Source organism: Loxodonta africana, chromosome 13 (genome assembly GCF_030014295.1).
Source record: "Loxodonta africana isolate mLoxAfr1 chromosome 13, mLoxAfr1.hap2, whole genome shotgun sequence".
NCBI lineage: Eukaryota > Metazoa > Chordata > Mammalia > Proboscidea > Elephantidae > Loxodonta > Loxodonta africana.
Genome location: NC_087354.1, coordinates 91,839,531 through 91,857,041, shown reverse-complemented (window position 1 = coordinate 91,857,041; position 17,511 = coordinate 91,839,531). Strand labels below are relative to the sequence as shown.

The 17,511-nt window shown below is 38.9% G+C and overlaps 2 protein-coding genes across 4 annotated transcripts in view; one reads left to right on the top strand and one right to left on the bottom strand.

Moving 5' to 3' along the window:
- The window catches only part of MARCHF1 (membrane associated ring-CH-type finger 1), a 118,093-nt gene extending 113,485 nt beyond the window's left edge, over positions 1–4,608 (top strand). For both annotated transcript variants that reach the window (XM_023558453.2, XM_023558454.2), the window contains one exon: positions 1,540–4,608. In XM_023558453.2, the coding sequence (XP_023414221.2) occupies positions 1,540–1,838 (299 nt within the window). In that variant the 3' untranslated portion in view covers positions 1,839–4,608. The remainder of the gene's footprint in view (positions 1–1,539) is intronic.
- TMA16 (translation machinery associated 16 homolog) overlaps positions 1–17,511 on the bottom strand; it is a 76,581-nt gene that overhangs the window by 27,946 nt on the left and 31,124 nt on the right. The window lies entirely within an intron of this gene.

Sequence of the window (17,511 nt, the reverse complement as noted above, 5' to 3'; positions counted from 1 at the left end):
TGTACAATCTACCCCCCCCCCCGCCTTTTTATCAATAAGGAGGTTGAATAGGACAAGTTTGGAGAATAAGCTCTTCATTGTAATAAAATTGAACATAAAACTAGCTCACATTTCTCCATCTTGACACTGTCAAATGAACAATGGTTAGAGTAGTCAAACTTAACCTATTAGTTTGTATATAACTCTCAACCCTAGTTACCCATGTAAAAATCAGCTTAACTGAAAACCTATTATCTCTTTACCTAACTCTACTCAAAATAAGTTTCACAGGATCAAATGAGTTTATGTAAGTGAAAGTACTTTGCAAAGTATAAAGTGTTATACAAATATACTGTGATACAACTTACTGTCTTATTAACAATTGTGACTATGTGCTTATAATTCTAAGTTCTTGATTAATGCAAGTTGCATAAATATAAACACCCAACATCATATAAAAATCACATTACTCTTATGGAGACTACACGCTAAGGGCAGATTTTCCTACATATTCTAAAATACATTCCACATCCTTAGCTACACTCAGTATGAAAGCATCATGGCTGTAGCTCCAACTGATGAGAGGACGATATCGTGCCTGAGAAGTGTCATTTTAAAATTCTGTCACTTTACAAGATTTCCAGAGTATGTCCCAGCCCAGGTGTGATAAATGGTTTAATTTGGAACACAGATGAGATTATTCTTACATGGTATTTTGTCTTACAACTTACTTATTTGGATTTAAATTTCATTCTTTTTAAAACAAACTTTCAAAGCCATTTTTTTAAAAAATTGTACTCATCAGTCATTCATTTAAAAACATGAAAAATTAGAAATACAGGATTTTTTAATGGTTTTTAGTTTTAACCATTTGGGAGTCACAGTATTTAAAGTACCGAGTTACAATTAGGCAAATACATTGTGTGTGTGTGTCTGTGTGTGCACGTGTGTGTGTATGTTATGCTATAAAACCTAGAGGTTAAAACTATGGGCTCCAGAGTGCCTGCAATATATCCCAGCTCTCCCACTGGGCAACTTCCTTCAAGTCAGTCTCAATCTATTGTTTTAAAATAGGCCTTACCTCATACAGTCAGGGTTCAATGAATACATACATACTTTAGACCAGTATTTGGCATATAGTAAGTGCTCAAAACAATGGAATGTTATTTCCAAATATTGTGCTCTTTTGGAGTTGAGATCTCACTTCTGCAACAGTTTAGACTCTAAACATTCTATGTATTTCTAGACTAAACTTAAAGCTTTATTTCGGTTCAAGGATAAATGTCAACTTGTCAAAAGTTTAATGCCAGTGTCTGATAATCACAGGAGGTACTTCGTGCACTAAGGGTAGGTGAGAGAATGTCTTCACATACAATTATAAAAATACATTTAGGTTATCTGGATGTACTTAAGCCAACTCAGTTTATAATTCTTATTAGTTGTTAACAATAACATAATTTACCAGGCAAGCATGGTCTTGTGGTGGGGCCAAAGAAGAAACTACCAAATAAATCCACTGGTGATACCTTGGTGATAACATTCTCTCTTTTTGATTTGAAGGTGTCCTTGAATGGCCATTTTGGACAAAGCTGGTTGTGGTAGCCATTGGCTTCACGGGCGGTCTGGTCTTCATGTACGTACAGTGTAAGGTCTACCTTCAGTTGTGGCGCAGGCTGAAGGCCTACAACCGTGTGATCTTTGTGCAAAACTGTCCAGACACTGCCAAAAAACTGGAGAAGAACTTCTCATGTAATGTAAACGCAGACATCAAGGATGCTGTGGCAGTGCCTGTATCACAAACAGGTACCAGCTCACCTCCCCCTGCAGAGGGCGGCCCCCCTGAAGTTCTACCGGTTTGACAGACCCAGTTGGGAGTTCCTTCACTGAAGAATAAGCCCTCAGCCACTACAAATGACAGAAGTGATCCTGAATTACTCTCTCCCTTTATCTTCCCCTCTTTCTCCTACTGACTCAAATGGCCAGGATCTCATGAAGCAAAGCCTAAAGTGTGACATGGAAATGTGAAAAGTTTGCCAGAGAATGATGTCTAAGACAATTCAGCACTATTGGGGAAACAAATGCTTTTAGGCCATGACAAGAGACTTATTGGACACGTGATAGTCTTCACAGCAACAGCGGAAAAGCTGAAGAACAGAGACTTGAACTGCAATGCATATCTCCTCTAGGGCCTTGTAGGGTAACTGTCTCATCTGGAAAGAACATACTTGGTTTAAAGCTTGAAATTGCCTGCGTTGTCCCTAGTCACACCACAAGTAAAACTGGAGGATGCACATTGTGATATTCATACTTTGACAGCTAACAGATTTTTATGGCTATAGTGGAGTCAAATGTTTGGACAGATGCATGTTTTTAAAATAGTTGCAATACACATTTAAAAATATTAATACTTAGTATTATGTTTAAGTCATGAACAAAAGATTTTCAGAGAATTTTCTGGCGTAATTAGTTCTGCTCTGTTAAAACACTCTCAGAAGTTGAAACCAACTATTGGGTCTTATATTTTATCTCTGTATTTGCCCCTCTAAAACAGTACTGTCTAGTAGAAATATGTGAGACACAAATGTGGGCCACAGATACAATTTTAAATTTTCTAGTGACCACCTTAGAAAAAATAACAAGTGAGATTAATTTTGATAATACATTTAACCTTTTACTTCCAAATTATCAACATGTTATCAATATATCAATATAAAAAGTTATTAGTGAGATAGTTTACATCTTGTTTTTTTTTTGAACCAACTCTTCAAAATCCATATGTATTTTATCTTTACAGCAAATCTCAATTTGAACTACCGTATTTTTACACAAATAACGTGAGCCTTCTGTATTTCTTTGCCAACTAAGTTCCCTCCCACCTTGAGGTATTCTCATAAATGCGCTACAATGATTTTTATCACTGCAGCATGTAAAAAAAAAAATTGGCAGTGGTGTTTACAAAAATACCTCATGGGGGAGGGGGAGGTTGGCAACATAGAAGGCATGCGTTATTTGAGTAAAAAATGCAGTAACCACACTGGACAGCACAGCCTAAAATAAGAAACTAAGCCTCTACTTAATAACTAAATGTTTTAGAATAGCAGCTTACTTCATCCTTTTATTCGAAGTCTCACAAATGTTACAAAAGCACTAAATTAACCAAATTAAGTATCCTGCTTAAGGATTAAACGAAGCTATCATTTCCCTGAAGCAGGTATAAAAGATAAAGCAATCTGTCTGTGTAAAAGTTCTGAAATTAACTTCTTTTTGCTACTATGAAGCACTTATGTTATGGGAAAACAAATATTTTTGTCATCAAAGCAAATGTGTAAGGTTATGAGGTATTTTTTACCCACATGAGGTGTCAACTTGATAAATGAGCAGTTATGACAAAGCATCTAGACCCTATTATAAGCTGACAGTATATCCCTTGCTCAGTTGGGAAGCAAAAATATTCAACAGAGTCTATGATAAGTGATAAACTGAGTTGCTTTGGTTTGACAGTTTAGTTGATTGTGTCCTTTGCATATTCATATAAAACTGAAGTGTGTATGATATTGCAGTGAGCTACATTAATGGTTATAGATACAGTGGCCTGTCAAAAAAGATGTCCTGCATAAAAAGATAGATGGTTCATCTTTGTTAGCTGTCGTATTTATTACTGTGGAAAGGCAACCATGATGGCGCCAAGAACCAAAGCATGGGTAGTGCACCACGCAATCTGGGAGTCACACTGAGGCACTTTGTAATCACTAGTGTGCTTGCTCTTCACAGGTTATCATGGGAAAAAGGACAAAAACAACCTTTTAATGAGGAAAAAGACTGTATTAATATTGGTAGGGCTGACACTGAGTCCAAACAGTCCTAATCCCTACCAAAAAAAAAAGTTAAACAACATCAATTTTGTGTGTGTGCTGTGTGTGTGTGTATCCATGTATATACATGAGAAAAATGTTAAGATCTGCAATCAGGAAATAAAAGGTTTAAAACTCATCTTTCTTAAAACTTCGTAGGGATGTGGAATAAAGGAATAGACAGAACAAAGTAGATGTAACTAAACTGGACCAAAAATTCTGCACAAGTGGTGTTTTAAAAAATACATGAAATTTTAGAAACTATACTTTGTTTTAACGTCAAGTTTCTGTTTCAAAGGTTTAAGGTAAATAACATCCATGTTTAACAATCTTTGGGTGGTTTAACCGTGACGCTTCACCCAAGGGATTCACGTGCATTCAAATTTCCTGTTAATTTTCTTAAACTTTTACCTATTCCATTTTTCCCTGATTTAGCAATGCCAACATGTTGTTTACAAACATTCCTGGGGTAAAAAATCTAGTCACCAGCAAACAAAGACATGTTGATTGCTCTTTTGTTTGCACTGGAGAGATAATGGGTTATTTAGCTTAATTACTACCAAAAATACTGTTTAATTCTGCACAAATCTAAGCAAGATATGTCAAAGCGCACAGCCTATGTCACAGTGGGAGATGATTGGCTAAAATAAGGCCTCATTTATGAAAGGCTACATTTAACACTAAGAAAACGTTTTTAGAAAGAAATGCAAGGGCAGCGTTTCTATTTAAAAAAAAAAAAACAAAAAACCACGGCTGTTGACTCAATTTCGACTCATATGGACCCTATGGCAGTACCATGGTAATGATAAATAATAGTATTTTAAAACTATACTTAAATTCTCAAAATTAACTTTTAAGGGCTTTGACTTCACTGAAATGAGAAAATAATATAGCTCTGTAACACGTTAGAAGTTAGCAATTTATTCTACTATTCTTCTGACCTTTTTTAAACCCTGAACTCCTGAATTTAAATCTTTTAAAAATTTTTCCTGCAATAGCTGCTTACAATTCAAACAATCTGAAAGAACTACATGTATTTAATACCTAATGTTGATTACATTATTTTTACGTTTTAACGCAACAATGGTACATTGACTTTTCAAACAATGAAAGGATTTGGCTTTGTGCAAAGATTTTGTGGATTGGATATAATACTCAAAAAAACAAACAAGAAAACTTGCTCTCTGGAATGACCCTTTTTTTTTTTTTTTTTTGAGGCATGTTTTACCCGTCACCCAAGGAATAAAATGGGATTGAAACGAAAGGCTGGAACAATAAACTTAGAGTTGTCAAAAACCTTGGCTTTCTACAATCATGAATCTGTGCTGTTATCAGTATCATACGCCACAGACATTTATGCTGTTGATTTTCTCACTAAAGAACTGTCACTTTTATTGTATAAGACTGTTTATCAAAGATAAATTCTAAAGGAATGAAATTCCAGTATTTTTTTTAAAAAGTGAAGTCCAAAAGGCAATTAAGCTTAAGCATAAAAACAAAATAAAAATCAAAACAATGTAGCAACAAACAACTCGAGAGACATTAACGTCTGAGAAGCTGAGGAAAGGCAGGTATATACTGAAAGAATCTTTCAAAATGCCCAGGATCCAACTCACTCTGAGCTGCGTGTTAGGTGATTATGGTCCCAGAGAGTGTTCTCACATTTTATCTTGCTTTGCAAAAGATCCTTAAGTACATCTAAAACATCTATTCTTTGGCTTGAAAATTAACTCATTAGATCAATGACATCATTAACCCACTGTCATGGAGTCCATTCCAACCCAGTGATAACCAGAGGACGGAGCAGAACTGCCCCATAGGGTTTTTAAGGAACAGCTGGTGGATTCGAACTACTGACATTTTGGTTAGCTGGCTAAACTCTTAACCACTTCGCCACCAAGGCTCCATGACACCATTAAACCAAACCAAAAACCAAACCCATTGCCGTCAAGTGGATTCCAACTCATAGAGACCTGACAGGCATTAGGCTGTCATTGGGGCGGGGGGAGGCTGTTTCATCCGGCAGTTTACCTTTCCCTACCTTGCCAGTTAGTATTTCGGAAAAGAACGGAGCACTTCACACTTGTCATCATTCTTGTTACTATAGGAGTTGTTACATAATCACAGTGCAAGGCTTACACTTTAAGAAAGATGAAAACCTTTCTTCCTTTCCTTAAGTCAGCCCAAAGGTGCTATTTTACATACTAATACAGCAGAAAGGAAGTACTGTTCTTTTGGGCTGCAGTGTTTCCTCAGCATCTGAAAAAAGCCCATTTTGAAAGTAAGTATTACATTAAAACAAGGAAAACATTATTCTGACTGTGTGCGATTTTTGAGATTGGGCATTTGTACAATTTTGATTTTATCTGATTCTCTTGCATTAACAATTTAACGTTTTGTGAATAATGTGTATGAAGACAAATTAAGAAAAGAACTGTCTGTGAAAGGAGGACTTTGTATATTAAACACGTGACTCAAGCTTCTGTTGTGGTGTCTATATTTTCAGCCTAAAGTACTGGAATTTCTTCCGATTTGTATTTGCAACATACAAACAGGCTTGAGTTCTTGATGAATCACTTGATTTATGATTTTACGGTGGTCTGCATTCTTAACCAGGGTCTGAACACAGTTATAATTTTAAGTCAAATATGTTGACTAAACCTTGTTACTCTGGGAAAGAACAGGTGCATTAAAAAGAGGAAATCGATGGAAATAACTTATACAGACTTTCAAAACCTGTTTTAAAAAACTCTTTGATTTAAAAACAATCACACTGGAATCCACAAGTACTTTCTCATGATAAGGTTTGGCTACAGAAACTAAGAATATGAAGACATTTTTGTATTTGGAAATGATCAAAGACTTTGAAATCTATTTCTAGTCCAAGAGGTTTGGTGCTAGGGAGGAAAATGTCCCTCTCTGAAGGCCCAGCTTCGAATCCTGAATGCAGGGTAAGTGAACTCTGTCCCAGGGAACCAACAGGCCTTTCTATTAGACTAATTCTATCAGGTCATTCTTCTGCCCAAACTGGATGTCTGAATTTTTATAACCTTCCCCCACCTCCCAAAGTTACATCAAACAGTCCTAGATCACTACTCACCACTGTCACTGTATGTTTAAGTATTATTAATCTTTACTAAACTGGGTGCTGTGTTAGGGAGTCCCCAGGGCAGAGAGGGTGTGGGAGCAGAGATGTTTTAGATACAGAAGTGACTTTAAAGCTGAGGTCTAAAGGATGAGGGAAAAAAAATCAGTTATCATCAGCCTTGCAAAAAACTCAGGGGAACAGCAATGCAAGAAGAGAAAACGGTAAGCACCGAGGTCCAGAACGGGGAAATGTCAAGCAAGGCTGACAAGATTCAGTCAGTGAAAAAAAAAAAAAAAAAAACTGTGCCCTTGTTAGACTCAGTTTATTACATACACAGACAGCAAAAGATGAGCAAACATGCTAGGTCCCTATGTCTTGTCCCACAAATTGACACCAAAAGAGGCCAGATGGCACAATGATGCAACACAAGTGACAGGGCACCCTGTTGCTGAGCAGTTAACCCCATGCCGCAGCTGAGCAGTTTTATAATCTGCAGCTGTCCCCTTGGAGGGGGCAAGGTAGAAAGTTTTATACTCATCAGGACCCAGCAGGCCATCAATGAGAAACTGTCTCACAATATCCTCCCTGGAAGACAGAGGCAGACAAGACGTGGCCTCCCATAACCTCATGTTCCAGGAAGGGCACAGGGCGTTCTGCCAAGGCTCAAGTCAGCTGCAGCCAAGCCTTGCCTGAGAGGACTAAGTGGGTACACAGGGGTCACCAGGGTGCTGCATAGAGCTGTTCCACTACAGGAAATAGTGTGGCTCGTTCTAGGAAAGGACAGAAGACCAGTGTTTAGGATGCACAGTGACAGGCAAGGGGACGCAAGCTGAGGCTGAAAGGGCAGCCAGCAATCAGATCGCTCCAGACTACTCTGGCTATAGCAGGGATGAATGAACGTGAATTTCATTCCACATGTAATGGGAAGGTCATGTGAGAATTTAAACAAAGAGATGGCCTATTTTAATGCAGGTTTTTTTTTAAAAAAAAAGTCATGATCAACACTTTGGATAATGGATTAAAGAGGAGCAAGAATGGTGGCAGGAAGACCACTTAGGAAGCTACCAATTATTTTGGAAATGGAACCAGAAATACTAACAAATCAAATTGGGTGGAGGGCATGGAAGAGAGAAAAGGAAGAATCGAGGACAAGGTGCAGGAAGATTGTGGCTTGAGAAATTGAATGGAAAATTTAGGGAGGATCAAGGTTCCTGAAAAGACAATAGGGAGTGAGATTCAGAACTGCAATAGAAGTATTCACCTTTGAAAGTAGAAGACACCACACCCTTTACATCAAAAGAGAAGAATGTGATAGCTTCTATTTTCTCAATGACGTATGCAGGGTCAACACTGAAAGGGGAGGGTTTAGAGGCTAATATTTAAGTAGTATTAGAATAGATTGTCTCAACTGTTTATTTTTTGGAGTTTTTGGGGTTTTTTTTTTTTTTTTGGCTTTTAGAAAGCATGAAAAAGTAGTAAAATAATTATCTCAAAGTTGGAAAATAAACTCGATAGGGAAACAGTAATGCTGCTAAGCAGTGTTGAGAATCCCCTTGAGATCTGCAAACATGAACGTGAAAACAGTCGGTCTGGTTATTCTCCAGCAATGTTCAGCTGCATGGGAACAGACACGAAAGGGATAACTAACTCTATTGGTTTGGGCTTTGAAAAATGCATACTATGCAGTCAGGGGCAAAAGATCTGAAGCTACATGCAAGGAAGCAACTATGAACTTTCAATCTAAGCTGAACAATAATCTGAAAATAGGAAAGAGCTGATGTACAGTGACGAAGCGAGGTCAAAGTGGAGAACTTCAGCAAACAGTCGAGACGGAGGGAAGATAAATGACAAGCAGAATGCTCAAAATCAAGTTTACAGGAAGACTTTCAGATGCTAATAAGGATCTACATATAGCCATCAGTGTACCTTGGATAGGATGGAGAAAGAATGGAGAACTTAAAGACCACAGTATTAGATTTCTTATCTACAAGGCTATCAAAATCACTGAGATGACTGAACTAAGGGAGAACAGGAAAACTAAGCCAAGAGCTAAGGTCTTCAAATGAACGGGGAGGTTTTACAGGAAGGTAAGCAGATAATTTGGTTTTTTTGGTTTAAGCAGATAATGGAGTCCCTGGATGACGCAAACAGTTACACTGCGAACTGGAAGGTCGGGAGTTTGAGTCTACCTAGAGGTGCCTCAGAAGTAAAGCCTGACAATCTAATTTAGAAAAATCAGTCACTGAAAACCCTACAAAGCACAGTTTACTCTGACACAGATGTGGTCACCATGGGTCAGAGCCAGCACAACGGCAACTGGTTTTACTGGCAAGCAGGTACTAAGGAGGGGGAGGCAGTGACAAGCCTCCAAGAACTCAGGAAGGAGTTATTTGGAAGTGGCAGCAGAGCCAGGGAGGACCCCCACCTAAGGCCCTGAGGCACACGGAATGTATCCAGAGTAGAAAAAGCTTCTGTCTGAGGTGAAGAGAGTCCTAACAGGCACAGCTGTGTCAGTAAGGCGAAGGGACTGGGATATCAGGAAGAGACCAGAGACGTCAGAGTTAGATGATCTGAGTTTAGAAATGTATCAGCTTATGTCCATGGACGGTCAACGTGTTGGTTTGGACTAGGGATCAGCAAACTATGGCAAGTGGGCCAAATGCGGCTTGTGTATGGCCCATGATCTAAGAATGAATACTCACATTTTTAAAGGGTGGCAACACAAACACACACAGAAAGAACATGCAACAGAAACTGTACATGGCCTGCAATGCCTAGAACACTTACTATCTGGCCCTTTATAAGAAATAGTTTGTGAGCCCCTGGTCTGGACAGCAGTAAATGCCAAGGAGGTGAGCTGCCATGGACTGCACAAGCTATTTTAAAAAGATATGCTACTGACCTAACAGGGGTCTAACAGAGCAAGTTATCTGGGGAAAGAACAGGCTCTACAGTCAGTGATGAAGGATATCATTTACAAACAACACTCTAAAGGCCAGCTGTCTCTTCGGGGGCATTGGTGCAGCCAGGGGCAGCAAGACACTGATCATTCATCGGCAGGTGTACAGCTGTACCAGGTCTCAGCAGTGTAGCTTGTTACGTTTTTGCTGTGATAGCAGAGGGAAACCAGGAACAAATGTCTGAGGGGAGCGTTTCCACAAGTTACTCATCTAACAGTATGGATTTTAAAGTATCAGAAGAGATTTAAAAAAAATTTATGACTCAGTTTTTACACTCATCATGAGACTAAATATGAAGCAAATACGAATGCACCAAAAATAAGATAGGGAGAAAAAACTTTTCCAGTGATGAAAGACAGCTGAACTTCTCATGCAGTCATAAAACCACGCTTTTACACAGATTTCTGAAGCAAATCAGCACTGGCTACATCACTAAGAATTAATCAGGACATAGAGACCTGAGTCTGCCAGAGAGGCAGCGCCGAGACGGCAGAGCAGTCATACGACTCCAGTGGTTCCACTTACAACAAAGACCTGAAAAAACATGGGATTCGATTATACGTGACCATCTAGGAGCCCTGAACATCAAAGGCAAAGCTGAGGAATCAGACTCAGTGGCAGGGGAAGGGAGAGACAGTTTGGAAACAGTGAGGAGCTGCCAGACCTGACCCAGTGGGAACAGGCACCCTGCAGGCCAGATCCCGTGGCAGTGCGCTGAGGCAAGCAGTGGTATTTGGGATGCATTTTCCACATCAGGAGAGACTGAGCCACAGAGTGTCTGCTCAACCCATCAAAACAAACAAGAAGTGGCCCTCAATCGGCAAAAGATAAGTACATCCACCTAACCTACCGCACGGATCAAAAAACACCCCGTTTGGGAAGACCATCTCTCCCTGGTTCTTCCCCACTCTGCACTGGGTCCTGGGCTGGATTCAGCAATTGCCCACTGCCGCTTTCCCTAGGCAGGAAGTAGGGCCCATCACAAGCTCTGAGCCATTCTCCTGGCCTGGGAGAGGGAACAAATTAACAAACAGGAAAAAATAATCTGCCAGCTCCCCTAAGCCAGAAACTCAGGGCAGAAACAGCTCCTTTGCCTAGGCACAGGCATAACGTGTCCACATAATTTGAATGCTGTTCACCCCTGCATAGACCTGTGCAGGCCCATTTCAACAGTGCAGGCCCTGATTAGTGAAGTACAACAGGGTATGTACCTGAAGCCTAACTTCGCTGTGTCAGCTATACGGTGGAGTGGCAGATTTCATGGCATCTGACACCACTCTGCCCATTAAGCAGGGTCTTCACCTACCCACATCACGGACCTGAGGACTGGTGGTTCCACCCATACCATCTAACCACCGAAGACAAGTTCCAAGGATAAGTGATGCCTCCCAGTCTTACAGCCAACAGCACTGGGTGCCCACAGTCCAGGTGCAAAACCCACCCACTTACGCACTCTAGGGAACAGGGATATGCTTTCCTCACAGGCACTCTGGGGTGGCTGTCAGTTCCCTGCCTTGCTCAGCACAGGACCCCCTACTGCAGCCAGTTACCTGTTTCTACTCCAATCACCCCTGCCCGACTAGGACTGTAGGGGTAAGAGCCTCCACCACACATTTGGTGACCAACTATCTGGGCACATGGGAAAAATCTGTACAAGAAAAGTAAACAGACTCCTGGGCTCACACACCTGGTAACACCAGCTGGTCACAGGATGTTAGCACTTCAAAGCCACCAATAATCAAACTAGCTCACATGAGCGGCCAATTTGGGCATATCAAAACAGGAAGCTAGGATACAGTAAGCAAACATAAAATAAATAAATATAATAACTTACTGATGGCTCAGAGACAACAGTCAATAACAAGTCACATAAAGAGGCAGACCATGTTGGCTTAATCAAGCTCCCAAAATAAAAAATCAAGAAATCTTCCACAGGGAGAAAAATTCCTGGAATTACCAGAGGCAGAATATAACAGATTAAAATACAGAACTCTTCAAGAGATCAGGAAGGAGATTAGGCAAAACGCAGACAGGCCAAAGAACACACAAACAAAGCAATACAAGAATTGAAGAAGGTTATACAAGACCATGATGAGAAATCAAACACGTGTAAGAATACACAGAAAGACACCAAATAGAAATCCAGAAGATTAACAATAAAATTTCAGAATCAGACAACTCAATAGAAAGTCAGAGGAGCAGACTGAGGTAATGGAAGTCAGAATTAGTGAGACTGAAGATAAAGCACTTGACACCAATATATGTCAGGAAAAATCAGATAAAGGAATTTAAAAAAAAATGAAGACAACTTCAGAATCATGTGGGACTTTATCAAGAGGAATAACCTACAAGTGATTGGAGTATCAGAAAAGAGAGGCTAACAAAAATTACTAGAGAGTTGGTGAAGATTTGTTGGCAGAAAACTTCCTTGATATTGCGAAAGATGAGAAGATATCCACCCAAGATGCTCCTCAAACCACACACAAGGTAAATCCCAAAAGAAAGCCACCAAGATTTATTATAATCAAACTTGCCAAAACCAAAGATAGAGAATTTTAAGAGCTGCAAGGGATAAACGAAAAGTCATCTACAGAGGACAGTCAATAAGATAAACTCTGACTACTTAGCAGAAACCATACAGGCAAGAAGGCAAGGGGATGACATATATAAAGCATTGAAGGAAAAAAGTTGCCAGCCAAGAATCATATCCAGCAAAACTGTCTCTCAAACACAAAGGCAAGATTAAGACATTTCCAGATAAACAGAAGTTTAGGGAATTTTCAAAACCCAAATCAAAATTACAAGAAATACTATAGGGAGTCCTCCAGTTAGAAAATCAATAACATCAGATAATAAGCTAAGGCTAGAACGCAGGACAGAGCAAACAGACACAAACCCAGATAGGGAAGACACAAAAACAAATCGAAGCTAAAACACTGAAAACAGGGAAACGGATGTTGATATGTAAAAGATGACAACCTTAAAACAAAAAAGAGGGACTAAAACATGTAGTCATAGATCTTTCATATGGAGAGGAAGTCAAGACGATTATAAGAAAATAAAAGATTGGTTTAAACTTAGAGGTAAACATTAAGGTAACCACAGTGGAAAATGACACTCCTACACATCAAAATAAAAAACGAGAAAAACATAAAGACTCAGCAAATACAAAATCAACAACAATGAAAAAGAGGAAAATACATAAAGAAAAATGACTTAGCACAGAAAATTAAGTGGAATACAGAAACTGTCAACAACACACAAAACAAGGCATCAAAATGACAGCACTAAAATCATACCTATCAATAATTATGCCAAATCTAACTGGACTAAATGCACCAATAAAGAGACAGAGAGTGGCAGAATGGATTAAAAAACATGATCCGTCTACATGCTGCCTACAAGAGACACACCTTAGACTTTAAGACACAAAGTAAAACTCAAAGGATGGAAAAAAAATATATCAAGCGAACAACAATCAAAAAAGAGCAGGAGTGGCAACATTAATCTCTGACAAAATAGACTTTAAAGTAAAATCCACCACAAAGGATGAGGAAGGACAGTATATAATGATTAGAGGAAATACACCATGAGGACATAACCATAATAAATATTTATGTACCCAACAACAGGGCTCCAAAATACAGAAAACAAACTCTAACAGCATTGAAAAGAGAGAGGGACAGCTACACAATAATAGTAGGAGATGTCAACACACCACTTTAACTGAAGGACAGAACATACAGAATGAAGCTCAATAAAGACATGGAAGATCTAAGTGCCATAATCAACCAACTTGATCTCATAAACAAATAAAGAACACTCCACCCAAAAGCAGCCAAGTATACTTTTTTTCTCCAGTGCACATGGAACACGCTACAAAATAGGCCACGTAATAGGCCATAAAGCAAGCCTTAACAGAATCCAAAGCATCAAAATATTACAAAGCATCTTCTCTGACCATAAAGCCGTAACAGTAGGAATTAATAACAGAAAAAGCAAGGAAAACAAATCAAACACATGGAAACTAAACAATACCTTGCTCAAAAACTAGTGCGTTATAGACGAAATTAAGGACAGGATAAAGATATTCACAGAATCACATGAGAATGAAAACACGTCTTACCAGAATCTTTGGGACACAGCAAAATGTTCAGAGGTCAATTTACAGTAATAAATGCACACATCCAAAGAGAAGAAAGGGCCAAAATCAAAACATTAACCCTACAACTCAAACAAAGAGAGCAGCAAAAGAAGAAAGCAAATAATAAAAATTAGAACAGAATTGAATGCAATAGAAAAACAAATGAAAGAGTTAACAAGACCAAAAGCTGGGTCTTTGAAAAGAACAAGAAAATCGATAAGCCACTGGCCAAACTGACAAAAGACAAACAGGAGAGGAAGCAAATAACCTGAATAAGAAATGAGATGGGTATCACAACAGACCCAACTGAAATTAAACGAATCATAAGAGAATACAATACTATCAATAACTGTACTTCCAAAAAATTTGAAAACCTAGAGGAAATGGACAAATTTCTAGAAACATACTACCTACCTAAACTAACACAAACAGAGATAGAACAACTAATAAACCTACAATGAAAGCACACTGAAAAGGTAATTTAAAAACTCCCAACAAAAAAAAAGCTGGGGCCCTGAGGGTTTCACTGGAGACTTTAGCAAACTTTCAGAGAAGAGTAAACACCACTACTATTAAAGGTATTTCAGAGCACAGAAAAGGACGGAATACTCCCAGACTCATTCTATGAAGCCACCATAACCCTGATACCAAAACCAAGTAAAGACAGCATGAAAAAAGAAAATTACAGGCCAATAACCCTCATGAACACAGACGTAAAAATCCTCAACAAAATTCTAGCCAGTAGAATTCAACAACATATCAAAAAAATAATTCACCATGACCAAGTGGGATTCATACAAGGTACACAGGGATGGTTCAACAGTAGGAAAACAATGTAACCCATCACATAAATAAAACAAAACACAGAAATCGCATGATCTTTATCAATTGACTCAGAAAAGGTATTTGACAAAGTTCAAGATGCATTCATAATGAAAACTCTTAGCAAAATAGCAACAGAAGGGAAATTTCCCAACACAATAAAGGGCACTTATACAAGGCCAACAGCCAATATCATCCTAAATGGAGAGAGTCTGAAAGCATTCCCCGAGAACGGGAACCAGACAAGGATGCCCTTTATCACCACTCTTATTCAATATTGTGCTAGATGTCCTAGCCAGAGCAATTAGGCTAGAAAAGGAAATAAAGAGCATCCAAATTGGTAAGGAAGAAGTAAACATATCTCTCTTTGCAGATGATATGATGTTATCCACAAAAAAACCCCAAAGAATCCACAAGAAAACTACTGGAACTAAAAGAAGATCTCAGCAAAGTACCAGGATATAAGATAAACATACAAAAATCAGATGGATTCCTCTATACCAACAAAGAGATCTTCAAGAGGAAATCACCAAATCAATACCATTTACAATAGTGCCAAGAAAATAAAACACTTAGGAATAAATCTAACCTGGGACGGAAAGAACCTATACAAAGAAAACTACAAGATGGTACTGCAAGAAACCAAAAGAGGCCTACGTAACTTAAAAAACTACGTTGCTCATAGATAGAAGACACAACATTGTGAAAAAATCTATTCCACCCAAAGCGACCTACAGATACAACGCAATCCCAATCCAAATTCCAATGGCATTTTTTAACAAGATGGAGAAACGAATCGCCAACTTCATATGGAAAGGGAAGAGGACCCAGATAAGTAAAGCATGACTGAAGAACAGTGGGACGCCTCATACAACCTGCTTTTAGAACCCATTATACTGCCACAGTAGTCAAGGCCACCCAGTACTGGTACAACAACAGATACCCAGACCAATGGCGCAAAACTGAGAATCCAGACATAAATTCATCTACCTATGAGCAGCTGATATTTGACAAAGGCCCAAAGTCAGTTAAATGGGGAAAAGACAGTCTCTTTAACAGTGTTGACATAACTGCATATCCATCTGCAATGAAATGAAAAAAGACCTAAATCTCATGCCATGCACAAAAACTAGCTCAAAATGAATGAAAGACTTAAATATAAAATCTAAAATGATAAAGATCATGGAAGAAAAGATAGGGACAATGCTAGGAGCCCTAATACATGGCATAAACAGTATACAAAACATTACTAACAATGTGAGAACAGCAGAAGAAAAACTATAAAACTGGGAGCTCCTAAAAATCAAACACTTACGCTCATCAAAAGGCTTCATCAAAACAGCAAAAAGACAACCAGCCTACTGAAAAAAATTTTTTTGGCTACCACAAATCCAATCAGCATCTAATGTCTAAAACCTACTGCAAAACCACAACAACAAAAAGACAAATAACCCAATTAAAAAATGGACAGAGTATAAAAACAGGCATTTCACCAAAGAACACATTCAGGTGGCTACCAAATACATGAGGAAATGTTCAGGATCATTAGCCACTAGAAAATGCAAATAAAAACTACAATTAGATACCATCTCACTCCAACAAGGTTAGCGTTCATCCAAAAAACACAAAATAATAAATGTAAACGATGGAAACAATCTAGGTGCCCATCAAGGGACGAATGGATAAACAAATTATGGTATATTCACACAATGGAATACTGTTGTTGTTGTTAAGTCCCGTTGAATTGGTTCCGACTCATAGTGACCCCATGCACGACAGAACGAAAAACTGCCCGGTCCAGTGCCCTCCTTACAATCGTTGTTCTGCTTGAGCTCATTGTTGCAGCTACTGTGTCAATCCACCTCGTTGAGGGTGTTCCTCTTTTCTACCGACCCTATGCTTTGCCAAGCATGATGTCCTTCTCCAGGGGCTGATCCCTCTTGACAACATGTCCAAAGTATGTAAGATGCAGTCTCACCATCCTTGCCTCTAAGGAGCATTCCGGTTGTATTTCTCCCAAGACAGATTTGTTCATTCTTTTGGCAGTCCATGGTATAGTCAATATTCTTCGCCAAAAACACAATTCAAAGGCATCAATTCTTCTTTGGTCTTCCTTATTCACTGTCCAGCTTTCACATGCATATGATGTGAATGAAAATACCACGGCCTGGGTCAGGCCCATCTTAGTCTTTAAGTTGACATCTTTGCTTTTCAACACTTTAAGGTCTTTTGTAGCAGATTTACCCAATGCAATGCGTCGTTTGATTTCTCAACTGCTGCTTCCATGGCTGTTGATTGTGGATCCAAGTAAAATGAAATCCTTGACAACTTCAATCTTTTCTCCATTTATCATGATTTTGCTCATTGGTCCAGTTGTGAGGATTTTTGTTTTATGTTGAGGTGCAATCCATTCTGAAGGCTGTGGTCTTTGATCTTTATCAGTAAATGCTTCAAGCCTTTTTCACTTTCAGCAAGCAAGGTTTCATCTGCATAACTCAGGTTGTTAATGAGTCTTCCTCCAATCCTGATGCCCATTCTTCTTCACATAGTCCAGCTTCTCAGATTATTTGCTCAGCCACAGGCTGAATAGGTATGGTGAAAGGATACAATCCTGATGCACACCTTTCCTGACTTTAAACCAATCGGTATCCCCTTGTTCTGTTCGAA